This window comes from Aphanomyces invadans (assembly GCF_000520115.1).
Source record: "Aphanomyces invadans strain NJM9701 unplaced genomic scaffold supercont1.5, whole genome shotgun sequence".
Taxonomy (NCBI): Eukaryota; Oomycota; class Saprolegniomycetes; order Saprolegniales; family Verrucalvaceae; genus Aphanomyces; species Aphanomyces invadans.
The window spans coordinates 1649052-1671013 of record NW_008580150.1 but is presented as its reverse complement, the minus strand read 5'-3'; the positions used below and the strand labels follow the sequence as shown (position 1 = coordinate 1671013).

At 54.0% G+C, this 21962-nt stretch overlaps 15 protein-coding genes across 16 annotated transcripts; 8 read left to right on the top strand and 7 right to left on the bottom strand.

Annotated features, from left to right (window-relative positions):
* Positions 1-485: 485 nt before the first annotated feature.
* H310_03534 (hypothetical protein) lies at positions 486-1001 on the bottom strand (the record flags this gene model as incomplete). Its single annotated transcript, XM_008867432.1, has 1 exon — positions 486-1001. The coding sequence occupies one exon, from the start codon at positions 999-1001 to the stop codon at positions 486-488; it is 516 nt and encodes a 171-aa protein (XP_008865654.1).
* A 733-nt stretch (positions 1002-1734) lies between these two features.
* H310_03533 lies at positions 1735-3245 on the top strand. Of its 2 annotated transcripts, XM_008867430.1 has the most exons (5): positions 1735-1843; positions 1900-2009; positions 2056-2162; positions 2209-2874; positions 2923-3245. In XM_008867430.1, exons 1-5 carry the CDS (start codon positions 1755-1757, stop codon positions 3151-3153), a joined length of 1203 nt encoding a protein of 400 aa, XP_008865652.1. In that variant the 5' UTR covers positions 1735-1754; the 3' UTR covers positions 3154-3245. The 2 variants fall into 2 exon arrangements, with proteins under 2 accessions (XP_008865652.1, XP_008865653.1); XM_008867431.1 differs by having other exon boundaries at positions 2209-3245.
* A 220-nt stretch (positions 3246-3465) lies between these two features.
* H310_03532 (hypothetical protein) lies at positions 3466-4081 on the top strand. The gene is made up of 2 exons (XM_008867429.1): positions 3466-3509; positions 3584-4081. The coding sequence occupies exons 1-2, from the start codon at positions 3507-3509 to the stop codon at positions 3911-3913; spliced, it is 333 nt and encodes a 110-aa protein (XP_008865651.1). The 5' UTR covers positions 3466-3506; the 3' UTR covers positions 3914-4081.
* Positions 4082-4760: 679 nt separating this feature from the next.
* On the top strand, positions 4761-6564 carry H310_03531 (hypothetical protein). The gene is made up of 3 exons (XM_008867428.1): positions 4761-4837; positions 4912-5654; positions 5708-6564. Exons 1-3 carry the CDS (start codon positions 4769-4771, stop codon positions 6465-6467), a joined length of 1572 nt encoding a protein of 523 aa, XP_008865650.1. The 5' UTR covers positions 4761-4768; the 3' UTR covers positions 6468-6564.
* Positions 6565-6614: 50 nt separating this feature from the next.
* On the top strand, positions 6615-8062 carry H310_03530 (hypothetical protein). Its single transcript, XM_008867427.1, has 6 exons — positions 6615-6671; positions 6732-6934; positions 6978-7130; positions 7177-7292; positions 7342-7533; positions 7579-8062. Exons 1-6 carry the CDS (start codon positions 6652-6654, stop codon positions 7738-7740), a joined length of 846 nt encoding a protein of 281 aa, XP_008865649.1. The 5' UTR covers positions 6615-6651; the 3' UTR covers positions 7741-8062.
* Positions 8063-8220: 158 nt separating this feature from the next.
* On the bottom strand, positions 8221-9128 carry H310_03529 (proliferating cell nuclear antigen (pcna)). The gene has a single exon (XM_008867426.1). It carries the CDS (start codon positions 9106-9108, stop codon positions 8326-8328), a length of 783 nt encoding a protein of 260 aa, XP_008865648.1. The 5' UTR covers positions 9109-9128; the 3' UTR covers positions 8221-8325.
* Positions 9129-10168: 1040 nt separating this feature from the next.
* H310_03527 (hypothetical protein) lies at positions 10169-11667 on the bottom strand. The gene has a single exon (XM_008867424.1). The coding sequence runs from the start codon at positions 11578-11580 to the stop codon at positions 11245-11247; it is 336 nt and encodes a 111-aa protein (XP_008865646.1). The 5' UTR covers positions 11581-11667; the 3' UTR covers positions 10169-11244.
* On the top strand, positions 10169-11667 carry H310_03528 (hypothetical protein). Its single transcript, XM_008867425.1, has 2 exons — positions 10169-11170; positions 11239-11667. The coding sequence occupies exon 1, from the start codon at positions 10251-10253 to the stop codon at positions 11040-11042; it is 792 nt and encodes a 263-aa protein (XP_008865647.1). The 5' UTR covers positions 10169-10250; the 3' UTR covers positions 11043-11170; positions 11239-11667.
* A 92-nt stretch (positions 11668-11759) lies between these two features.
* On the top strand, positions 11760-12383 carry H310_03526 (hypothetical protein). The gene has a single exon (XM_008867423.1). It carries the CDS (start codon positions 11811-11813, stop codon positions 12198-12200), a length of 390 nt encoding a protein of 129 aa, XP_008865645.1. The 5' UTR covers positions 11760-11810; the 3' UTR covers positions 12201-12383.
* Positions 12384-12708: 325 nt separating this feature from the next.
* H310_03524 (hypothetical protein) lies at positions 12709-15242 on the top strand. The gene has a single exon (XM_008867421.1). The coding sequence runs from the start codon at positions 12752-12754 to the stop codon at positions 14309-14311; it is 1560 nt and encodes a 519-aa protein (XP_008865643.1). The 5' UTR covers positions 12709-12751; the 3' UTR covers positions 14312-15242.
* On the bottom strand, positions 12770-15217 carry H310_03525 (hypothetical protein). Its single transcript, XM_008867422.1, has one exon. The coding sequence runs from the start codon at positions 15193-15195 to the stop codon at positions 14398-14400; it is 798 nt and encodes a 265-aa protein (XP_008865644.1). The 5' UTR covers positions 15196-15217; the 3' UTR covers positions 12770-14397.
* A 135-nt stretch (positions 15243-15377) lies between the features above and the next one.
* On the bottom strand, positions 15378-16327 carry H310_03523 (hypothetical protein). The gene is made up of 3 exons (XM_008867420.1): positions 15999-16327; positions 15825-15949; positions 15378-15779 (listed from the first exon to the last, which is right to left on the bottom strand). The coding sequence occupies exons 1-3, from the start codon at positions 16304-16306 to the stop codon at positions 15508-15510; spliced, it is 705 nt and encodes a 234-aa protein (XP_008865642.1). The 5' UTR covers positions 16307-16327; the 3' UTR covers positions 15378-15507.
* Positions 16328-16384: 57 nt separating this feature from the next.
* Positions 16385-17263, bottom strand: H310_03522 (hypothetical protein). Its single transcript, XM_008867419.1, has 5 exons — positions 17136-17263; positions 17017-17085; positions 16864-16954; positions 16659-16816; positions 16385-16605 (listed from the first exon to the last, which is right to left on the bottom strand). The coding sequence occupies exons 1-5, from the start codon at positions 17217-17219 to the stop codon at positions 16468-16470; spliced, it is 540 nt and encodes a 179-aa protein (XP_008865641.1). The 5' UTR covers positions 17220-17263; the 3' UTR covers positions 16385-16467.
* A 457-nt stretch (positions 17264-17720) lies between these two features.
* On the top strand, positions 17721-18176 carry H310_03521 (hypothetical protein; the record flags this gene model as incomplete). Its single annotated transcript, XM_008867418.1, has 1 exon — positions 17721-18176. One exon carries the CDS (start codon positions 17721-17723, stop codon positions 18174-18176), a length of 456 nt encoding a protein of 151 aa, XP_008865640.1.
* A 97-nt stretch (positions 18177-18273) lies between these two features.
* Positions 18274-21934, bottom strand: H310_03520 (hypothetical protein). Its single transcript, XM_008867417.1, has 11 exons — positions 21245-21934; positions 21039-21197; positions 20858-20987; positions 20556-20767; positions 20271-20511; positions 20133-20221; positions 19954-20084; positions 19683-19904; positions 19543-19624; positions 19189-19485; positions 18274-19136 (listed from the first exon to the last, which is right to left on the bottom strand). Exons 1-11 carry the CDS (start codon positions 21878-21880, stop codon positions 18555-18557), a joined length of 2781 nt encoding a protein of 926 aa, XP_008865639.1. The 5' UTR covers positions 21881-21934; the 3' UTR covers positions 18274-18554.
* Between the last annotated feature and the right edge of the window lie 28 nt (positions 21935-21962).

The following is a 21962-nucleotide window of genomic DNA, read 5'->3' as shown; positions in this document are numbered from 1 at the left end:
GACAGAGCGTTTGGGCAACAATCTTTGGCACCGCAAGAGTCGGGCTTTGCCCCGCGTCTCCCACGACGCTGTGCGAAAGATCTATCGAGGTACATGGGCCGGCGCATGGTTGAGCATATGGAGCTGCATCGAGGGAACTCCATGGAGTTTACTGTGTGAGAATATGGAGCTGCATCGAGGGAACTCCATGGAGTTTACTGTGTGCGACGCTGGTGGATGGATGCAAGCGTGCAATATGAATTTGCTCGCCGTGCAAGTCGGCTTCGTCGTAGTCATCGTCATTGTCATCGTCGTCATCGTCGTCATCATCATCGGACTTCTTGATAACGTTGTTTTCAACTCCATTGGACGGTTTGCCCTCCGTTGACGGTGAAGCGATCGCAGGGGCGGGATGAGCTAGGCCTGCCGCGCCCTGGACACGCTGGGCGCCTCTCTTACGCGGCTTCACGCCTTACGGGGTTTGGCACCACCAGTTTTGCTTTTTTTTATTCCAGCCGTTCCAGAGCGAAGTTTTCCTCCGGCTTTGGGACCACCAGCTCTATGGCGAGGCTTGACTTCTCCGGCCTCTGCACCACCAGCTCCACGGCGAGGCTTGACTCCTCCGGCCTTTGCACCACCAGCTCCACGGCGAAGTTTGATAGGTCCGCCCTTGGTTCCACCAATGTGGACATCGCCTTAATCTCCATTCGTTGGAGACCGCTGCCACTTGTCACACCAGCTCGCGGACTGAAATCGGCGAAGTCGGCGTCGTCTTGGCCACCTTCGGCGACGTCATAGTGCAGGTTGCCGTTACGGCCGTCATAGTCATTTTCGCCGTGGTTGAAGTCGTTTTCACCGTCTTCAAAGTCGGCTTCATCGACAGGCACACCAAACGCTTCATACTGGTTCAAGCCGTAATCGTTGTCGGTGGTGAGGACGCGCATGACGGGGGAGTCCTGAACGAGGAGGGGTTGGGCACAGGCCGCCGAGGCGGCGAAAACCAAGGGGGAAAAGACTCGCATGGTCGCACGAGAATCGAAGCATCGGTCGTCAATTGATTCGACCCAACGACAGGGCCACCCTCTCTGATGGGCAAAATGGCAAGGGCACGCCGTACGCCGACTCGCAGCGCACACGGTGCAACACGTACGTCTCGACACGACGAAGCCTTGCGGTGAGAGCGAAAAGCTGCCGATCGTGGATGCGCGATCGAGCTTGGGGGTGTGGTTTGTTGTATCATCACTTCAGGACACCTTCCTGCACACACAAACTGCAGTGTATTGAGTGATAAACTGCTTGTCGCGTCGTCTTCTACCTGCAATGGATTCATAACAAGCCGAGCTTGCATCAAAATACTAGAAACGCTGTAGGAAATACCTAGAATCGAGTGTCGTAGAAAGCAAACTAAAGCATGATCTCAACATGCATGCTGACGTCGACGTGGCTGGTTGCATTGAAAGCACGATGGCGACGGGGCCATCGCTGCATTCGCTGCGATTTCCGCTCGTCTCGACAAAGTCTGAACACGAATGCTTCTTCCTGCGAAGTGGGGCTCACATACCGCGTGTATGCATGACGAGCCCATGCACTCCAGCGAGCTGAGATGTCGTGGCAGCAGTACCAGGGCTGGGATGAACGTGTGCCCCATCGGTGAAAGCGTGCATGTGGAGCCAAAGCAGCGACTGCACAAGATCGCGAGCTTGGAAAGAAGCCAATCAAAATCGAGTTTGAGAATCGTTGAGTTTTGATTGGCTGCTTTGTTACAGTTGAAAACGATGCCATCCCCGCCGTACTACGCCGCGTTCATGGACGGAAGCGCCGCCCACGATCGCCAGCAAGACTTCCTCCTCAAAGTTCATCGAGTGTACGACGTCTTACTGTATGGTACTCTGTGCACATTGTCTGACATGTGACGCTCAGACGAGCGCTACTGGTGACGTTGAATGCCGCCGCAGGGGTGTTGTCGTTGGCACACAACTTCGCATGGATCACGGGAGGTGGGCGCAGCCACATTTTCCATGCCTCCGAAGGTAAAGTTAAGTTGTGCCTTCGAAACATGACGTACTTGAATTGCAGGGGGCGTGGGCAGCATCTACGTTGACGCAACCCATGTCGTGTTGATCACGAACAACATTGAAGCAAAACGTTTGCTGAACGAAGAGCTCAGCGGCCTCGACTTGCAGGCAATTTCACTCCTAAACAGTCACATTTGCCTTACATGGCACATAGGTATTTGAAGAGCCTTGGCAAAATGCCCAAAATGTCCACACTGTTGCGTCGACGTTTGCCGAGGGAGGTGTAGTCCTGTTGGACATGGACTCCGCATTTGACAACGCTCTGGCGCCTCTTCGCCAAGTGCTAACTCCGCTGGACATTCGCCGATACCGACAATTGGGTCGTGACTGCAGTGCCGTGTTGTCGAATGTGAGTCGATCGATTGCTCGTCCAGGGCTGTCAGAGTGGGCGATCGCAGCCGCCATTTCTCAAGCTGCTGTAGCCAAAGGAATCGACGTGGTGGTGCTGTTGGTCGCAGCCGACGACCGTGTTGACGCCATTCGCCATCCATTGCCCACGACAAAGATCATACAGAACAAAGTCATGTTGGTGCTCTGCGGTCGCCGAGGCGGCCTCATTGCATCGTTGACTCGCCTCGTGCACTTTTCCCAAGAAGTGGCTATCCCGGAAGATCTTCGCCAACGCCACGATGCGGTAACGTTTGTCGATGCGATGGCGCTGTCGGCGACCGCGTCCCCCAGCGCTTCGTCGAGCAATGTGTTTCGAGCTATGCAAGGGGCCTATGCTGTGAAAGGATTTGCAAACGAATGGACGTTCCACCACCAAGGTGGCAGCACAGGCTACAAGAGTCGCGAGTGGAAGGCATCGCCTACATCGACGGTGCAGTCTCTCGTGTCGGATGTGGAGCGACAACGGAATGCTTGGTAGGATCACATCGGACCAAACCAAGCGTATGCGTGGAATCCGTCGATTGCCGGGACCAAATCGGAAGACACGGTGTTGCTGCACGAGGACGGACAAATCGAGGTGTTGACTGCCGTCGACGAGGCGTGGCCAAAGGTCCACCACACGATCGACGGCAAGACATATGCTCGCCCGGACATTCTCCACATCCAAGTTGATGCCTTTGGCAATCCTGTGCACAGCTCGACCGCGTGAGCGCTGCCGCAGACGAGGCGTTCCGTCTCCCGTTCGCAGCGACCTTTGTCGCCGCACGCCTTGGTTGAATGCGAGTGTTTCATTGGTGCAAATTCCAATTTTTGTCCAATCATATGGGCCAAACTCCATTTGCAGGCCAAAACCAGTCATCTGACCGAGGATAGGGAATTTCAATCGAGCCAATCAAAAGCAGGCAGCTCCATTTTAAAATAATCTCTTGCTTTTTTTAAGGACGTGGGCGAAATATAAAAACCCAGCGCCCCTCTTTTGACTGGTTGGTAGTCGGAGACGCGCGAGGCATATTCGGCCCCAGTTTTAGTTTTCGGGGAACTAATCAGCACCAGTCGCGCACCATGGTACGACGCGAGCCGTGATGAACGCCGGGACGAGACCAAGGAGGCATGATGTTGATGAGGTTGTGTATGTGTAGCCGCCTAAAACCCAGCAAAAGACCAAGGAACAAAAGATGGCCGCTGCCATGGCCGGTGGCCGTGGCAAGGGCAAGAAAAAATGGTCCAAGGGCAAGGTCCGTGAAAAGACCCAGAACAAGGTCTTGTTTGACCAGGAAACGTACGACCGCATGTTGAAGGAAGTGCCCAAGATGAAGTTGATCACTGCCTCCGCCGTCGTCGAACGTCTCAAGGTCAACGCCGCGTTGGCCCGCTCGGCTATCAAGGAATTGGAACAAAAGGGCGACATCAAGGTGGTCACCAAGCACCGCTGCCAATTGATCTACACCCGCTCGGTCGGTACCGACTAAGTTATCCAACCACGGCGGCGCAGATAGTGTACCAGATTCGAACCTCGTCAACATGTATTGATTTGTACCAATGCAGTCAAGTGGCGACGAAGGTCCATGTCGGCGTGCAAGGAAGCGTGGAGAGTGTGGCTGATGCTAAGCGGAAGAACCAATTCACTCATTTCCCCATGCTCTTTTTTGGTCATTTGTTGTTGCGTCAGGACTACCTTTCAACGGCATGGTTGCTTTCACGATGCGCTGTGGGAGGCACGTATCCAATCTCGATTAGTTTGCTATGGTGTTTTCGTGGGATTGTTCTTTCTGAGCGCGACTATTCGCTACCTGCTTGTGCTGTCAGGTGCGCTATTCAGCAAGCGGTGGGGAGTTGCAAGTCGTTCCACCTCCGCGCCGAATTGCAGTATACGACACGTCGTCCGACGGTTTGAGCGGACCGTGTGAAAGCGTATCGACTATCGATTCATGTCCTACGGGTGCACCTTCCCGTCGGCATGGATGCTCTTTCGTAGGTGGCGTCACACCCGGTCAAATCCCATGACATCTTCGTTGCTTTGACATCTACGACATATGTCATGATGGATACATACGTCCATGTTCACTTAGATGCGCTTGGGTACATGCGCTTCGTGCTCGAGTCGCGGGGGAGTGACGTCAGGTGCACCTCGCGCAACTTGACCAAGTCACACGGTGCAGAGAGATTTTCGACATTTTGAACGTTGTAAAAAAAGTCCACGGTCCGACTTGGAATGATCTAGAACAATGTAAGGGCCACGTACTTCAACAAGGAATTGGGAATAATAATATTGGGTCATCTACTTCAACGGACCTTCCATCCGTCAGTTTTAGTTTTGCGACATCATGAACACACCTGACGCCGTCGCCCCACCGACGCCCAACGAGGGCGAATCCATCAAGCGCGTCAACTCAGTACGTTGCCAGAGAATATACATGTTGTCTCCGATATCTGGTGGCTCACGACAAACATCGCTGTCCATGTGTAGGAGCCCACCCTAGCCGTGTCGGAAGAGGAAAAAGTAATTGACATCACGGAAGGACCGATCGCGTTTCGAAAGGCCCATGTCCGCAACAACAACCCACCTGCCGTGTCGCCAGCAGTGCGCGCAACGATTGAAGAAAATGTGCGCAATGTATACAACCCGTTCATTTCGTCCATGCTGTCGCAATCGTCAGACCAGTACGAAGGCCTGAGCAACGCCCAGCGAATTGAGAACTTCCTCAACACGCCGGCATACTCGGCGCGACGAAGCACCCAAACCATCAGTGCGTCCGAATTGACTCCGTTGACTGCCGCAAAAAGGGAAGCCCTGTCCAAGGAAACAACATTGGGCCAAGCCTTCCTCGCTCTGCTCAAATCGTTTGTCGGAACGGGTATTTTGTTCCTTCCCCAGGGATTCAAGAGCGGTGGCATCGTGTTTTCCCCGTTATTGCTCGCGATTGTGGCGATTTTGACCCTGTACGCCATGTTTCGCTTGATGGCGTGTCGTGAACTTTTGGGCGGGTCGTACAGTCACATTGGCGAAGTGGCGTATGGCAAATGGGGCTCCCGAATGGTCCAGATTTCGATCGTGCTCATGCAATTCGGATTTTGCTGCTCGTACATCATCTTTGTCGCCCAAAACATGAACCAAGTGTTGGCATATTTTGGCTCGAACGTGTCGGTGGGTGCATTGATCTTGCTTCAAACCCTTGTCTACGTGCCGCTGTCGTGGATTCGCTACATCAGGTACGCATGCTTTCTTGAGTGAACGCGACCATGCTGAGCTGTGCTTTATGTAGTTACTTTTCGATCAGCAACTTGATTGCCGATGTGTTTATCTTGTATGGCGTTGCATACATTTTGGGCACGTCGTTCACGTCGCTGGCCGTCCAAGGTGTCCAGCCCGTGCAATATTTCAACCCGCAAGACTACACGGTGTTCATCGGGACTGCCGTGTTCACTTTTGAAGGCATCGGGTTGGTGATCCCCACGCAAGCGTCGCTGACGAAGGATCGGCAAAAGCAATTCCCGGCGCTCTTGGTCTGGACTGTCATGGGCTTATTGGCCTTCTACTGGATGTTTGCATCGGTCAACTACATGGCGCTGGGCGACCCGATCCAGCCCCTCGTGTTGGCGAGTCTCCCGCGCAACGGGTGGACCATGAGCGTGCAATGCGGTTGGTCGTTCGCTCAATTGCTGTCGTACCCGCTGTTCCTCTTTCCTGCCGTCAAGATCATTGAAGACATGCTGCAATTGCCGCGCCGGTCGTCTGGACAAAAGGTGCAGAAGAACGTAGTGCGTGCGGTCATTGTGGTCGTCACGATCTTGGTTGCGTACTTTGGTCAAGATCGCTTGGACTTGTTTGTGTCGATCGTCGGCGCGTTTTGCTGCGTCCCGCTCAGCTTTGTGTATCCGCCGTTGTTTTACCAGAAGATTGTCAAGAACTCATCGTTTGTGTACAAGGTGCTGGACTGGTCGGTTGTGTGCATTGGCATCGGCACATTTGTCTTTGTCACGTACTCGAACATCCAAAAGTGGGAAGCGCCGACGGCGGTGTAGATAGACGATGCTGCTGTCGTGATCTTGTCGAAAAATCACATTGGTTGTTTTTTGGCACATTTTGGTGCCTTTTTCAGCTTGACTTTTTTGACAAAATATACGCAAGCCATGCCAAATTTCGACGAATGACAACGGGCCATTCCATCTTCGATTTCACCACCGTCGACGGCGGCAGCGACTTCCGATGCTGTTCCAGCACAAGAGGTGCGTCGGTCGTCGATGGAACGTTCGTTCAGCACGCGCATGACTCTTCCGTGAATGTAGCCCGGTCATTCGGGGCCTGAGTTGGATTCCCGTGGGACTCGTGACCGCCCTCATTGTCCTGGAGTACATTGTGTTTGTCCGGTTTCACATCCGAGCCAAGCTCTTGAATGGCGACGACTCGTTTGGGCTCTTGTTCGAGTTTGTCGTGTTCAATTCGCTCACGGCCGTCACAGTGATGTCGTACTACCGGGTCGTCACCACAGGTACCGCGACATCCTAACGTCTCTTCTTAAACGGGGTGGTCAGACCCAGGCTTGATCAACGACAAATTGGCCGACTACTTACGCCAACGCGCTCAACACGCCGGTATTCAATTGCCCAACTGCCGAAGTTGTCACAAACCAAAGCCGAGTCGCGCCCATCATTGCAGCATCTGCAAAATGTGCGTCGTCAAAATGGGTACACGGTCGTCGATGACGCGTCTCGATCCTGATGCGGTGGGCAGATCATCATTGTCCGTGGGTCGGGAACTGCGTCGGGCTGCGAAACTACAAATACTTCTTCTTGTTCGTCCTGTACGGCGCCGTCACGTGCAGCTGGATCGTGCTGCGCCTGTTTGAGGTACGCCATGCGTCGACAACCGACTCGTCCACATGCCCTCTCCACGTAGCCATTCTTCCGCGCGGTGCATCACATGGACAGCACCCTTCCGCTGCACGCAATCTTGGCATACGTCATGGCTGCAAGTGTCACGTTATCCCTGTCGCTGTTTGTGTGCTTCCACTCGTACTTGATCTGGAATGGCCAGTCGACGCTCGAGCTCAACGTGTACGGCCGACGCAGCCCATATCGATATCGCCAGGTATGGCACGTGTACAGGTCCATCCATGACGCGTGTGTCCTGCAGTTGTCGGAGAATTGGCGCGCCGTGTTTGGCTCGACATGGCACACGTGGATGCTTCCCCTCGTCCCCGACAACGCCGACCACGACTACATGATGTGGACACGGAGCCACGACGTCGAGCGATCGTACGACGATGACGACTCGGACGTGAGTTTGATTCTGTGAGTTGGCGACCCATGTCGAATGCACAACGCTTTTGACATGTTGAGCCACCGTGCCGATATGAAATGTTGAGGCAGCACGTCCACCGCCCGAGATCGCGTTTGTACCCCTTGCGGAATGCCGCAGCGAGCCTCAGTAGTGGTGCGTGGTTGGATCGATGACGAGGTCGACTGCGAAAATCTTCGCTTGGCGTAGTCCGAATACGGGCTACGACGAGTAGAGATGTACTTCTGGTGGCCAGTTGACACACCGAGAGTGGCGAGGCGTGCACGAGCGCGCACGACGTAGAGAATGTTGTGAACGATGAATTCGCTGTACAGGTCCATAACATCCATCACCAAGTTCCACATCTCGACGAAGAGGTTAGCACCACCAGCACGGCCTCGCACTGGACCCATTCGATGAAGCAGTCGGACGTAGCTTGGTGGGGCAACTCCACTATCCCCAATTTCCCACAATTAGCGTGCGCAATGCCCACATACGGCGCGGCACCACGACGTCGAATGCTCCTAGTAGACACGGTTTTCATTCACCTGTTCTTTCGACACGAAAAGCTTCTAAATATATGGATGCCACAGCGCCAATGCCTTAGTTTGCGTCTTCTTCGACCTTGGGCGCCAGGTAGTATCGGATGTACCCCATTTCGCCGATCGCGTATTCGATCACGACGGGGACACCAGGTGACATGGACAGGGTCACGGTCGCACTCAAAGGCGTCGCCTTCGTGAACATGTTGAGGTATCGCAAAGCAAACGTAAGCTCCACGGGCTCTTCCATGTGAATGATCACGCGGTCTTCTTCCTTTTCAGCAGCTGCATTGTTCTTCAACGTGATGTTGCCGTTACCCAAGTCACCCGACACACTGAACTTGACGCCTTCCTTGCTCACGCTGATGGTGCACGTGTCGCCCATCGTGTGCAAGTCACGGCAAATGCGTTGGAATTCTGACGCAGGCATGCGTACGGTCGCCACGTATTCGGTGGACGGAATGCCCAAATGTTCGCTGTCAATGTCCATCAACTTGAGGCCAAAGTCGGAGACACGATCTCCCGACGATGCTTCGAACGTAATGTTGAGGACGTCGCCTTCGTCTTCCGCCGACAGCGAGAGCGCATCGTCGTTGCCCGAGCACTTGAGAATCTTAGACAACGACGCAGTTTGAATCCCCAGCGAAATGTTGCGGTCGCATCGGTAGTGTTCAAACCCTTCCGCACGCAACAACAACGATACCAACGACACGTGCGACCCGTCCATGGACTGCAAGGCCAAGCCAGACTTGGTGCAGTCAATGTTACCTTCCGAGATCAACTCCTTCATCGCTTCAATGATGAGCTTGACGATCTTGCCTTGGGACAATCGGGCTTCAAACATGTTGCGCTTGTCGAGCGAAATGGGAAATGCCCGCCTTCTCTCGACTCGACCGCCAACGACCCAATCAAATCCGTCCCCTCCAAATCTGCGCGGCAATTCCAAACGGATCCGGATAAGGCGGGGATGGGAGTGCCAAGCATCCGGAATCGTGTCCGCAGGTGTATCCGGATTTGACACTTTACGTACAGATGTTCACAACCAGTACAGTAGTACAGTGTCGAAAACGGACACGTTGCACAGACGAGCTGACGCCGCTGGGAGAGTGCCGGATGGCCAAGCAGTCGCTATGGAGTCGGGAAAGGAATGTGCACGCGTTGTGTGGCTGCGCTGGTTTGCTCGATTTACCGCAGAGACACAGGTTGCTTTAGGTTGGTCATGAGATTTGTACCCGACAATCGAAACCAGAGAGAGACAGCATTGTCCTGGAGGGGCGAAAGGATGGCTGCAACTCAAGAACAAGGGTCGTCGTGCGTAATATTTGTACGTCCACACACTGGACGTAACTCGACTCGAAAAATGCTTCGGCTGGCAACACTCGCTCACGGTGTACTTGGGAATATGTAGTCCAAAACGCAGCGGACGGCCGTGAAAATGGGAGATGGTCATGGCAGGGACCACTCAACTGCCCTTACTGCACACCGAACCAATCTCTCGTCCAGACTGTGGGAAACCTGCACGCCAACATCACGAAGCTGTGGTATCTCGAGAGGGGTGGGCCACATCGGTCCTCCTTTGCCAGTGACATCGATCTGGCGCCGCAACTACCCCGCGCACATCGATGTCGCGTCATCCCCACGCATCAACAGAACGACGACCAAGACACTAGTCTGACTCTTGGCACATTTCTCGCACATACGGATCCCATGCATATTCAGTACAATTGTTCAGTTGTGAAAAATCATGAATTTTACCCTGATTTCAGTATGATAAATGAAAATTCCGTACGAATCTTTTTACACCAATGTACTTGGACAATGTATACTGTGTACAAACTATCTATGCCACGGTCGGAACGAGGTACCTATTTATGCGAATCTACGTTGCAAGTTCAATTCAATTTGTTGTCCGCTGCACCGGCGCACGCCGCCGACCGGAGGCCACTCGACAACATCCACTGCAGCCACCAGCCACCCACAGGGACGATGGACGACACCCAGCGGCCATCGTTCTGCTCGTTTGGCACCAACAAACTGTCGTGGACAGAGGGCCGACGGTCGAGTTTGTGCCTGGACTCGCTCCACCTCTTGGACTCGATGCCGAGATTCCAGAAGGCCCTCGTGTCGGCAAAGGTGAAAGGCACGCCGCAAGTATGTCCTGACCGCCCGTCGTTCTACTTTACCAACTACACCATGCATATGACGTGCCCAACGACAAATGTGTTCTGGGTCGTCCGACAGCGCTTCTCGCAAGTATACGCCAACCGCAAAGCCATCTTGGCAGCTTCGTCCGACAAGTGTTCTGCGGAAGGCAGATTGCTCCTCCGTGGTCTCATGCGTCCCTTGCGAGTGTTTCCCAAGCGACGACTTGGCGTCGACTGCGACGCTATCGTTGCAGAGCGGTGCGAGGGCTTCCGCAACTACATTGCTGCCCTTTTCCACGTTCGTGAGGCATGCTATGTGTCGTTGGAGACAGCGGATGCATCGACCACCGTCGTGCTTCGACGAACCATCAAGCTGATGGAACAGGCCGTTGAGATGCCAGAGCTACACAAACGCGAGGAACTCAAGTGGCGCGACCGGCTCTCGCGCATGCACACCCACGAAGCGTGCCCTGACGACGACAGGACGTGCTCGATCTGTCTAGAAGACTTCGAAGAGTCTGCGCCTGCCTTCACCAACATCCGCCTCGGGTGCAATCACGCGTTCCATCTCGACTGTGTGTCGACATGGCTCACGCGACACGCCACATGTCCTCTGTGTCGTGTGAATGTGTAGAGTATGACTAGAGGCATGAACTTCTCCAACGACCTCCACATTTCGTGGCGTTTTTTGCACACTGTCGTGACAAGGGAGTTGTTGCCTTCGTGAAGCTAGCTCGAGTGTACCTGATGAACTCATCTGAGGTATGTCCTGGCCCCATCGAGTACCATGCGTTCTCTTGTCCATCGGCTTGGACCCACCTCATGTGCAGGCATCTTTATCTTCTCGGCAGCACGTCTCCATGGGATCGCACGTAACCCAATACCATGCGGGTCGTAATATCTTGCTCTTCCTCACCGGCTGCCCTCAACGACACATTCCTCGAGAACTTGAACGATTGAAAGGAGTGCATGCTGGGCCAGATGCTGTTAGCCTGTACTCGTATGATGGTTGGAAGCGCTGCCGTGGGCTGATGGAGCGATGTGTGTCGTTGTCTGTACCGCCATAGTTGGACCTCAACGTGGTTTCGCCGTGACATGGCGCCGTAGAAACCAAGCCGTAGTCGTGAAAAGCTGACGCTCCAAGCCAAGCACGTGGGGAGGCGCCAGGTCATGCTGAGGTAGATGCCGTTCCACGCGGCGAGGCATCACCGCAAGCGCCATCGACGGTGCGACATGCTATTTCAGACAGACCAGACCTCCTTCGTATCTGAGGAACCAACATATCACGCGACTTGACAGTATTCCAACTTTCAACGGGCCTTAATATAGTTGGCTATAGATAGCCACCGAGGCACGCACTGGGGGCATTTTGCAATCGTCTACGTGAGAAATTGCGCCGACCATGCCTTCGACGTACATGACTTCGTGCGCAATGATGGACTGCAGGCGGTTTGCCAAACACCGAGGCATGTGCCTCTCCCACTACCGAGCTTGGATCCACCTGCAGCAGCACAACCATCACCACCTTGATCCACATCCCGTCCCCACGTTGTACACGTCCATCGCTCGATCCGTTTCTCCATCGATTGCATCGTCGTCGTCGTCAGGGTCGTCACAAATGTCTCCCAGGTCGTACCGAGAAAGCTTGGCCAAGGTGCTGGCAGAGCGTCATCGGCCAAAGGAACCAAGCGATGCTGACGACCGAGGTGCGGCTCGAATGGCGACGCTCAAGACACGATTGATCCTTCGTGAGCGCCTCCGTCAGCGTGAAAAGGGTCCCGTTCGGTGCTGATGGGAGGCTGGACCAAACTACCATAGTTTCGAGTAGAGATATTTAACGAGCACGGTGCCAGGGATCGCTGGAAGAGTTGCGCTCGCGTACGAAATCACATGAAGAATGTCGCATCTCCCATCCTCACGAGGAAATGCGGCGAGAGGAGCCACAGTATGCAGTAGAAGATCTCGTGCACCTTGCTGGCCAATGGTTACAGGTCGCATATTTGAAAGCAGCCGTGCAAACTGCCACGTCCAGCTCCTCTCGTCTACGACTCCTTCGCTTGTATCCCTATGCACTCTCTTCATCTCCATTGTCCCTTCAACCGCACGTGCATCATCGCAGCACTTGTCGCGGCGGCGGCTGCCTTGCCCCTTCGCCTCCACCTGTTCAACCGCACGACATGACCTCCGAGCTTCTGATTGGCGGTGACATGTTCGATTTTCAGCGCGAAACATGGAAGGTTTGTATAACATACTTTAATCAAGTGTATAGTACTGGGGGTATCCGGATGATATCCTGTTTCCGGAGAAAAAGGCGCCTGCCCAATTCATTGTTGAAAACGTGCGATGGCCGGCAAGCCGACGAGTGTGAAGACGCCGCCCCCCGCTCCGGAGGACTCACCCCAGAAGCCAGGGTGCGACCTCAAGGAAGAGCGAAGGTGCAATGACATCATCTTCGCCATCCTCTACCTCGGGTGCCTTGGTCTTGTCATCGCGCTCTTTGCCATGTACGCGGGTGAAGTCCTCAAGTACAACGGCGACGAGTTGAAGCAGAAGCAACACAAGTACCGCTATGCGCTTCAGATTTGCGCTGGGATTGCTGGCGCGTCCGTCGTCCTTTCCATGATTTGGACTGGGGTCATGTTAGTGATGGGAAAGCTCCTCATCTGGATCGCAGCAATTGTTGCCATCGTCGGCGTGTTTGCTGCGGGTATCCTGGGCTCGTATTTTATGAAGGATGGCGGTGATGACACGTTCTTCTGGGTGCCTGCTACGTTGGGCACGTTGTTGGCGGTCATTTTGACGATTTACGTGTGTTGCATCCGCCGCCGTATCGCGTTTGCGTCAGTCAACCTCAAAATTGCGTGCCGTGCCGTTCTAACGTACCCTGTGCTCCTCTTGATTGCTTTCGGAATGACAATCGTGATTGCTATCTGGTGCCTTGTCTGGTCTGTCGCCACGTACGCGACGATGAACCACGGCGAATACATCTTGAGCAAAGTCCCCGAGCTCAACGCATCTGCCCATTTGAACCCTGACGGGTACGGCACCACGCAACGTTTGAGCATCTTCTTTGGTATGTTGTTGGTGTTTTTCTGGACGGTCTTCGTTGTACGCAACATCGTACATGTGACGGTATCGGGCACGGTCGCGTCGTGGTGGTACAACTCGGACGAAAACCGCAAACCGATGACGAGCACGACCGCGCTATGCCGTGCGATGACGCTGTCGTTTGGATCGATTTGCTTCGGGTCGTTCATCGTGTCTGTGATCGAAACGATCAAGGCCATTGTGATGTTCTTTCGCCACCTCGCGTCCAAGAGCCAAAACGCCGTTGCAGTCTGCCTCTTGGGCTGCCTCGAATGCATCATCGGGTGCATTAGCCGCCTCGTCCAGTACTTCAACAAGTACGCGTACTCGTACGTGGGCATCTACGGGTTCAGCTTTCTGCGCTCGGGCAAGGAGACGTGGGAGCTCTTTGACAAGATGGGCTGGTCGGCCATCGCGAACGACTCGCTCATCGACAACGTGCTCATGGTCGGTGCCGTCATGGTCGGGTTCACTGGCGCCGCCGCAGGCAACTGGGCCGTCAGCTACGACAAGCACCACAACAGCTCGATGTGGACGCAGAACCTGTCTCATCCCGCCCTCACCCTCGGTACGTCTGGGTTCTTGATCGGGTTTGCCATCTGCTACATCGTGATGAGCGTCATCAACTCGAGCGTCGCGACCGCGTTCGTCTTGTTCGCGGAAGATCCGCAATCGCTCCAACGATCGCATCCTGAGGACCACAACGACCTCCATGCCGCATGGAAGGAAATCTACCCCGTCGAGTACGCTGCCAGCAGCCAGCCGGGCGGTGCCAAGGCAGGTGTTGACGCCAACAAACCCACGCAACACGTGTAATCGGTTCGCTGTTCCTGCGTTGAAGTAATAAAGAGCGTGAACGTCGTGCAGACGATGGAGATGAATTGTATTGATCGATGTCGAGATCATGGGACCCACTTCTTCAGGAACTCTGCGACCTTGTGCTTGTACGTGTCGGGAAAATCCATCAAGTGTCCTACATGCGGCGACGTCTCAAAGTTCACTTGGTCCACGGGCGTCCCCAACGCGGCGGCGGTGGCAATCGCCTCTTCAACTTCCTTGGCAGTGATGATGAAGTCGTTGGACGAGTACAAAAACAGTTTTGGAATTGTTGCGTCTTGGACAATCAATTTGGCAATGTTTCGTTGCAATGGGTCCGGGCCCAATGGTCCTGCCCACCGCAAGAGCACCGCGGCGCACCCCGCAACTAAAACAGACTGTGCCATCCATCGACGAAAGGGGGACCTCATGGACGACGTGAGATCGTGCAATGCCTTGGTCGGGGAGTCCCAAAAAGCCGCAAATCCTTTGCCCGAGTTTGGCGATGAATCAAAGATCATTGCCGGAACACGGAATCGTACGCCTCGATGCCGCAGATGACGTTCCATGCAGTACCAAGATATACACCCGCCTCCCGATATCATATGAGGGATGATAATGAGTTCTTCCGACGAAGAGGTACACTCCACGGCCACCCGCGCGGCCGACTTTGTGTGGATCCATGCAGGGGGCAGGAACAAGTGACCAACGTGTGACTCGACGACCTCCGTGCAATATCCCAGGCGCTGAAAGAGGTCTGCATACTTGGTCACTCCTCGTGAAGGCGCGTGCATCCACCCGCAGACGAGCACCATCGGCACCTTGCCCACCATTTTGGTCGGCACGGTTGACGAAACGTCGCACCTCTGGAAATGCATGAGCATTTCGTGATAAATAGAATCACAGAGTAAATAGAGTTTGATAGGTCTCCAATTCACCACAAGCAGCGGCAAAGCGAGCGAATGGCGCTGAAGGAGATGGTGGGCATCGCCACGTTGGTGCAAGCCAGCACTTACGTGCCTGTGCTGGACCTCTACATTTGTGCGAGATGATAGAGCGCTTGGTGTCAGGTTCACTCTGGAAGACGGGTTTGCCTGCCATGCTATTCAAGCGCACACAACGTCCATCGTCGACAAACGACACATCACCACCGTCCCAAGCTCGAGGCAGTGTAGCCCGCATGGATTGCCATCGTGTTAGTACTTGTCGTGGTTCTTTGCCTGTATCCGGAACAAGATGTCCGTTCGCATCACATACTTGCGGTTCGCAATTGCATCATCGATGTGTTGCAATGGAGACCCTGCGTGGAACAAGCAGTGCTCAAACAGGACAACGCGGCCAGTCTTTGGCACAACACCCACGGCGTCGTCAGTGTTGTCTGGGTTGATGTACAGCGTTTCGCCGCCATGAAAATCCACGCCACCGCCGTCGTTCAAGTAGATGAGCACCGTGATGAGGCTCTCGCTTCCTATGCAAGGAAATGATGGAGGGTCCCGTAATCGCATCGACTCACTCGTGGCTTCGTCCGGGACAATCCGATCGTAATGCGCGTCGAACCGATCAGATCCTTCGTACCGAAGCAAACGGAGGCGAGGCGCCAATCCCAACGGCATGTCACACCCTTCGCGTTGCGTGTACCTACATGACGGTAGTGGCATAGTTCCCATTGTTGTGCCTTGGTCCTCACTTGTAAATCGACGCAAACGCCTCGCTGTCCATAAGCCGCTGCCAAATGACGTCGGCAAAGCGCTTGTTCTCCATGACAGACAAGCAGTACTCTGTCTTGGACGTGCGCTGCTCGCCTAGTGGGTGCAAACGGGAGAGCGCGCCGCTCACGCTCTTAAGCGCCGGTGACATGCGAGTGATCAACGCACGGCACTCCGCTTCCGTCAGGACAGAGTCCAGGACTTCGAACATGATGTCTTCCTTCTCGCATCCGTACCGATGCACATTCGCCGGCAGTGTCGGCTTCTCTGCCAGCGTTGGCGCAACCATGTTCAACACGAATGGCTTCGCAACTTGGGCACATGGAATCGACATCATCCGGATAATTGTTTCTCACAACAACAGTACTACTAGTACTAGTATGCAAATATATTCCAAAATCGGATATTCTATATATAGTGCGATTCACGAAAAATACACCGCTGCATGGATTATCCGTTTAGGAAGTGCAAGTGGGCTTGTAGCGCCTCCATGTTTGCCAGGAATCGGTAAAAGCTCTCGACCGACATCTCAATCGTTTCCGTGGTCGCGTCCAGTTGAATGCGAAGTTGAACGTAAGCAGTGCCGAGCTAAATAGAGAAGTTCAGAGTATTCGATGAACTGCGAGCTCAGTACGATGCACCTCCGGTACAAGGTTCGTTGCGGACGTGACGCCAACCTTCCATGTCATGTCGATAAGTCTGTTGGATGCAAGCATCACTTGATGCACTCGTTGGAGGAAATCGGAACGAGAGTTCTCCCACTTGGACGCAAACAACTTGGCGGGGGCCAAATCCACGCCTGAGAGGAGATATAGTCATCTTGTAAGCAGATCCTGTGCAACGAACCTGCATGCGTGAGATGCTCAAGGAAGTCGCTCGCAGTCTGACTCAGTTGAATTGCATGACCGAGCAGCTCCAGGATATGTTGGATCGTTTTCTACCACATCGCTGTCATGCATGGGGAACGGTATAACCTGAACGAGATGTGCACGATCGTACCTTGAGTGGTTTGATGTTCATCTTGTGTATCGCAGCAAACTCATTGGCGAGCTTCGCCAGGTCATGGTCCTGAGCACCAAGCGTCAGTGGACGTCGGAGGAACAGCACACATGAAGTACTTTGGGGGACGCCGAGTACTTGAACATCAGTGTTGCGAACTCTTCCTGCATCAATTCGGACATCGCGTTCACGTTGGTTGCCATGGCGGCCGACCGATGCGAGCCTATTCCCCGATCTTCGTTGTGTTCAACGCAATATGTGGCTCGTGATCGATTGGATGAAAATTGATGTGTTTTCAGCCAATCGTACGTGATACATGGCAGAAAAATGCGACAGTGTTTCTCTCGTTTGCGTCCAAAATTGCAGCCAAAAGGTGGGCGTCGAGAAGTCGAATCCACCCTCGCGGGCTACAACCGCCTGCATCTCAAGCATGGCGGATATCCCGACAATGATACCGGCGCATTCGCAGTCAAGTCTAGTTTGAGAGGCACAAAAACGGTGTATGTTGTGCCTATTAATTAGTAGAAATTGTTTGATACAAGCCAATAAATATGGTGAAAAGCATAATGTGTAGCCAATCAAAATCAATTTCCGGATTTACATTGTCTTCTATCCGGATTTGACGTTTGAAATGCTGTTGGGGTAATAATGTACAGGTAGCCGCAGATGATCGGCCGGGGGCGGCCACTTTTTTCTCGACAGAGATGAACTCCGAAGCTACCCTTGCGCATGACGAAGAACCGCATGAGGCAGGATGCCCATCGCCCCACAAGGGTCCCCAGAGAAACGAGGAAGCTTTTGTGGCAAGCAGCACCCCAACCGACGATGGCAACCATCGACCAACCCGCAAGGGCAATCGTGCTGTTCATCAAGTTCAGTCTCGCTACATGGACATCGAACGCAGCACCAACTACGTTCGGAATCGAAACGAGCAGCTGAAGCGGCGCCGCGAATTGGAAAAACGCAACAGCGACCGTGCTATCGAACGTATGCAGCAGACACGAGCCACGTCAGCTCTCAAGGACAACCAAGAGCAGATCTACCGCAAGTGGCTGCAAGACAGCAATGCAGACGCGCACCGTCTTCAAAATCCAGCGAAAGATGCATTGCTCCGAATCAAACCTTCGTTGGTCAAGTCGGTATCGTCCAAGGCAGCGTAACAACGCAACAGGTGGAATCACTCTGTACGTCGTCAGTCTCTCCATCGGATGTGGTGGCTTCCGTTTGGACATTTTGACCGGCGACGCAATCCTTTGCCTGTCATGCCAGTGTGTGGCATGCGCTGTGCATTAATATCCATCTAGACCGCTACACGTTGCATGTGGCTGGAAATCTACGACTAAGACAGTGCCAATCAAAAAACCGACCTCAACCCGCCTATTTCAAAGCGCGATGTATTGTTGGGGCGAAGCGGGCATGTGTTCTCGAGTTACCAGACCAGCCCGTTGACAAACGATTGATCCTTCATCCCGTCGCGGCTTCAGCGATAGTTTGAATCTCGGATGGCAACTGAGATGCGAGTGCACTTGTTCGCTTCGTTAGAACTCCGACTCGGTAAGGACCAGTGCATAGCGCACTTCGTGGGGCGTGAAGTTGGCATAAAGTCGGCTGACCACGTCCAGAGCCTCTTTGGAAGTTTGACTTCGTCCCAGAAATGGCCGAGGGGCTTTGTGTCGAAGGACGTATTCCCGCTCGATGGGAAATCGATGCAGCGGTCCATTTGCGTCTTTATGCGACCACACGACGTTCGCGACAGCCGTTCGATCATGTTTCGACACGACAACTGGCGCTTTGGTCACGACCATGTCGTTGATCAAGGACGCCGATACGTCTGGTAGTACGTGCCGCAGACTAGTGAGGGCGGCGACTGTGGTTTCAACCTGCGCCAAGGCGTCGACGGCCTTTTCACACGCATCGTGCGCCAGAGCAAGCAGCACTTGATGCTCCGCCGTTGGCTGGTTGATTTCGTCGACGGCCGCGGCGTCGAGTGCAGCGATGGCCTTGTTGCATTTTGCTTGAAAATGGTCGCGAGTCGCCACGAACACTGGAAACTCGACCAGCCAGTCGTGGGCCATCGCGTTTTGCCAGAAGACGGACAGGTTGGACAGCGTAGCGACCACCTAAACGGTATCTTGGTATCAGCCGACAACAAACACCCTCATGTGTCTGCACCATATGATAGAGCATGGTCGCTGGGGCCATGGTTTCGAGGAAGTGAAACAACTTTTCCGCTTCGGTAGCGGCGTCAAACAGCGGTTTTTGCTTTTCCGCAGGCACGGCGGCGGCGTTCGCCCACATGATTTGCCACGGATTCGCGTCTTGCTGGTGGCTCATGCGACTCGAGAGATGTCCTTGTGGGAACGACGTCTTCATGTCATGGGGTTCCGACGGAGCTTCGTCGTGTTCACTCCAGTCACGCGGCGAATACCATCGAATAAAGTCGGCGAGGCAGCTCTGCGGGTTGGCTGCCTATTTCAAAGGGCACGTGTTGCATTTCCTTCGATGCAGAGCCAGTTGACTTCTTACTTTGAACGCTTGCATGTCGGACAGCATGGATGTGCTTTGAATTTGCTGGCGCAGCAGTGTCGACTCCGCTGACACCCCCAGTCTAAACGAGTGTAGTCAATGCTCGGCCGTGCTGCAGCAAATCTTGCGGATGCACTCACTTTGCCAGAATGTCTTGTTGCTCCTTCGCGATGTCTTCCGTTAGCGGGACAGGGTCTTGAGTAATAGGCACGTGGAGTTCCTTTGTCGGATGGTGGAGCAAATACTGGCCTTCCAGCACCTTCGCGACGCCCACGCAAGGCACTTCCTCGAGCGAATCAAAGAATTCATCGTCGTCATCCGTGGCGTGGCTGTGCCGTCTACTCAGCGGGTCGCGCACTCGTCTGGGCGCGACAATGAACACTTGTCTTTCAACGAAATGAGGAATCGTACCGCACGATGCACACATTGAGTAGTTGCATCTTTTGATGCAACAGGTTGAAATGAAAGTCTGGATTTGGCATCGAAATTCCATCCAGTGGGTCGCCTTCCAGCGGATTTAACATGCCATCTCGACCAAGTCCCTAAGCACCACCGTCACGTCGATACAATCCAGGTGGATTGGTTTGTACCATATACGGTAACAATTGATGGGTGCTCCACTGATCTCGTAGCGCTCGCACAAACTCGACCCACAGCAGGCATTGCACTTGCAAGTCCTCTACCATCGCCGCACGAGATCAACACCAGGGTTCACCATGTCAACTCACCTAGTCGAGACATTTGCAATGCGAGTCGCGACACCAATTGCCCGACAACGACGGCGTGCTGCAGACACGTGGGGGCGAGACACCACGGAGACTCCATCGCCTGGTCCGCGTCGAGAACCGATGCCAACATGGTTGGAATTTCTGCGTTGGCAGGGCTGACCCACGACCCTATCGCTTGGCCGATGACGGCAGCTGCGCGGGCCGCGGGAACTCGCGATTGGTATCGAGATGGAGACCGTTTCTATACACCACAGTTTAGATCTAGAGCACCACGATGTTGCGTACTGGAGACGATGCCTGGGCGGTGGCGACTTCACTCACGAGCACATCACGACTTACACCTCGCGCCTGGTGCAAGTTCGACATCAAATGTTGAAGGCTGTGGGCCATGGGAGGTAGCGAGCCTTCTTGAGGTGATTGAAGGAGCGCAGTCAAGAGGAACGTTGGGGCGTCCATGGGGTTCAGAGTCGAGTGGACCGCATTGTCCACGTACGTTCCTGACAAAGCACGACCAGTGAAAAAATTTTCTCCACGAGCACAAATGAAACACGCGATCGAGGCACGTGGTAAAAAGTTGGCGATGGTACCTTCTTGAAGAGCGGTCCACCCAGTTTTCAAAGCCAGCGACACGAGAGGGGATTTGACCGGACCCCACGTCAAGTACTTCCACAGCTTGTGGTGGCTGTGATTCAAGTCCGCGGCCTGCCTCCATTCCAACTATGAAGGGATCATTCGGTGCTCGCAGCAACCAGGTGAAGCGCGCATTACCAAGGACGATTCAGGGGTTGGTGGCGGATGGTGCCAGTCGTAATGATACACGACCGATGCCGAGAACGCTTCGAAGTTGTTGCTGGACGAAGTTGTTTGACCCAGCTTAAAGCGAAAGAGATCGAGAAGGCCGCTGACGCAGTGCTGGGATGTCGGCACCTACATCGACATGTCGTTCACTCGACAGATCTGATCGACAATCCCACCTCAGGAGCTTTGTTCGTGTCAAATTGCAACGAGATGGTGCTGTGAAGTCCAGACGTCGCAACGCCCATAAAATGCTGGTCGTCCAAGTCACCGATAACCACAAACGCGGGCAACGTGCAATTGCAATTCCCCAACGCGACCATGAAACTGCTTAGGAGCACATGCACCTCGTCATCGCGGACGCCTGCAGTCGTGTCCATCGTTATCGTTTCTTCCGTGTCATTGTACGCCAAGAGATGGTACCGATACAGGAGAAGGTACGTGTCGCATCCAAAGTACCGATGTAATGATTCAGGTGGCGACGTCAAGTCCATTCGCGGGTCCGCGATGCTGACAAGTGTTGGCGTGTAGTGGAAGGTAGAGGGTGCGCTATCTGGAGGTCGTGCGGTTGGTGGAGACGGTATTGGAGCTTGGAAGGTGTCTTCTCGATGCAACCGGAGTAGGTAGTGCGTTTTGTGGCACGAAATCACTTTAAACTTGTCCGTCGTCAATCCGTTCGGCATCGCTCCTTGGTCACCAAGACCCCATTGAAGCAAAGTGTCCTCCACTCCGGAGATGAAGCGCTCCCAGTTCGTCTCATTCGTGTAGTCGACGAAGCGACTGCTTGGATCTTCTTCCACGTCCGCCATCGTCATGCGAGAAATTTGCACTCGTGTTTTCAATGGAATTTCCGATCCGTTTCGAGCGAGCAAATATTTTTTGTGATGATATTCACTT

Coding starts and splice junctions, on each gene's coding strand:
- H310_03533 (XM_008867430.1), top strand. CDS start 1,755: ATGCCATCCCCGCCGTACTACGCCGCGTTCATGGACGGAAGCGCCGCC. Junction 2,163..2,208: donor TCAGCGGCCTCGACTTGCAG/GCAATTTCACTC, acceptor CATGGCACATAG/GTATTTGAAGAGCCTTGGCA. Junction 2,875..2,922: donor AGGCATCGCCTACATCGACG/GTGCAGTCTCTC, acceptor AATGCTTGGTAG/GATCACATCGGACCAAACCA.
- H310_03531 (XM_008867428.1), top strand. CDS start 4,769: ATGAACACACCTGACGCCGTCGCCCCACCGACGCCCAACGAGGGCGAA. Junction 4,838..4,911: donor CCATCAAGCGCGTCAACTCA/GTACGTTGCCAG, acceptor GTCCATGTGTAG/GAGCCCACCCTAGCCGTGTC. Junction 5,655..5,707: donor TCGTGGATTCGCTACATCAG/GTACGCATGCTT, acceptor TGCTTTATGTAG/TTACTTTTCGATCAGCAACT.
- H310_03530 (XM_008867427.1), top strand. CDS start 6,652: ATGCTGTTCCAGCACAAGAG. Junction 6,672..6,731: donor ATGCTGTTCCAGCACAAGAG/GTGCGTCGGTCG, acceptor CCGTGAATGTAG/CCCGGTCATTCGGGGCCTGA. Junction 6,935..6,977: donor CTACCGGGTCGTCACCACAG/GTACCGCGACAT, acceptor CGGGGTGGTCAG/ACCCAGGCTTGATCAACGAC.
- H310_03529 (XM_008867426.1), bottom strand. CDS start 9,108: ATGTTTGAAGCCCGATTGTCCCAAGGCAAGATCGTCAAGCTCATCATT.
- H310_03528 (XM_008867425.1), top strand. CDS start 10,251: ATGGACGACACCCAGCGGCCATCGTTCTGCTCGTTTGGCACCAACAAA.
- H310_03527 (XM_008867424.1), bottom strand. CDS start 11,580: ATGACCTGGCGCCTCCCCACGTGCTTGGCTTGGAGCGTCAGCTTTTCA.
- H310_03526 (XM_008867423.1), top strand. CDS start 11,811: ATGCCTTCGACGTACATGACTTCGTGCGCAATGATGGACTGCAGGCGG.
- H310_03524 (XM_008867421.1), top strand. CDS start 12,752: ATGGCCGGCAAGCCGACGAGTGTGAAGACGCCGCCCCCCGCTCCGGAG.
- H310_03525 (XM_008867422.1), bottom strand. CDS start 15,195: ATGCTCATGCATTTCCAGAGGTGCGACGTTTCGTCAACCGTGCCGACC.
- H310_03523 (XM_008867420.1), bottom strand. CDS start 16,306: ATGGTTGCGCCAACGCTGGCAGAGAAGCCGACACTGCCGGCGAATGTG. Junction 15,950..15,998: donor GCGTTTGCGTCGATTTACAA/GTGAGGACCAAG, acceptor ACCGTCATGTAG/GTACACGCAACGCGAAGGGT. Junction 15,780..15,824: donor TGTCCCGGACGAAGCCACGA/GTGAGTCGATGC, acceptor TTCCTTGCATAG/GAAGCGAGAGCCTCATCACG.
- H310_03522 (XM_008867419.1), bottom strand. CDS start 17,219: ATGGCAACCAACGTGAACGCGATGTCCGAATTGATGCAGGAAGAGTTC. Junction 16,817..16,863: donor TGAGCATCTCACGCATGCAG/GTTCGTTGCACA, acceptor ATCTCCTCTCAG/GCGTGGATTTGGCCCCCGCC. Junction 16,606..16,658: donor CAACGAACCTTGTACCGGAG/GTGCATCGTACT, acceptor TTCTCTATTTAG/CTCGGCACTGCTTACGTTCA.
- H310_03520 (XM_008867417.1), bottom strand. CDS start 21,880: ATGACGATGGCGGACGTGGAAGAAGATCCAAGCAGTCGCTTCGTCGAC. Junction 19,625..19,682: donor CAACAAGACATTCTGGCAAA/GTGAGTGCATCC, acceptor ACACTCGTTTAG/ACTGGGGGTGTCAGCGGAGT. Junction 19,486..19,542: donor CCGACATGCAAGCGTTCAAA/GTAAGAAGTCAA, acceptor CCTTTGAAATAG/GCAGCCAACCCGCAGAGCTG.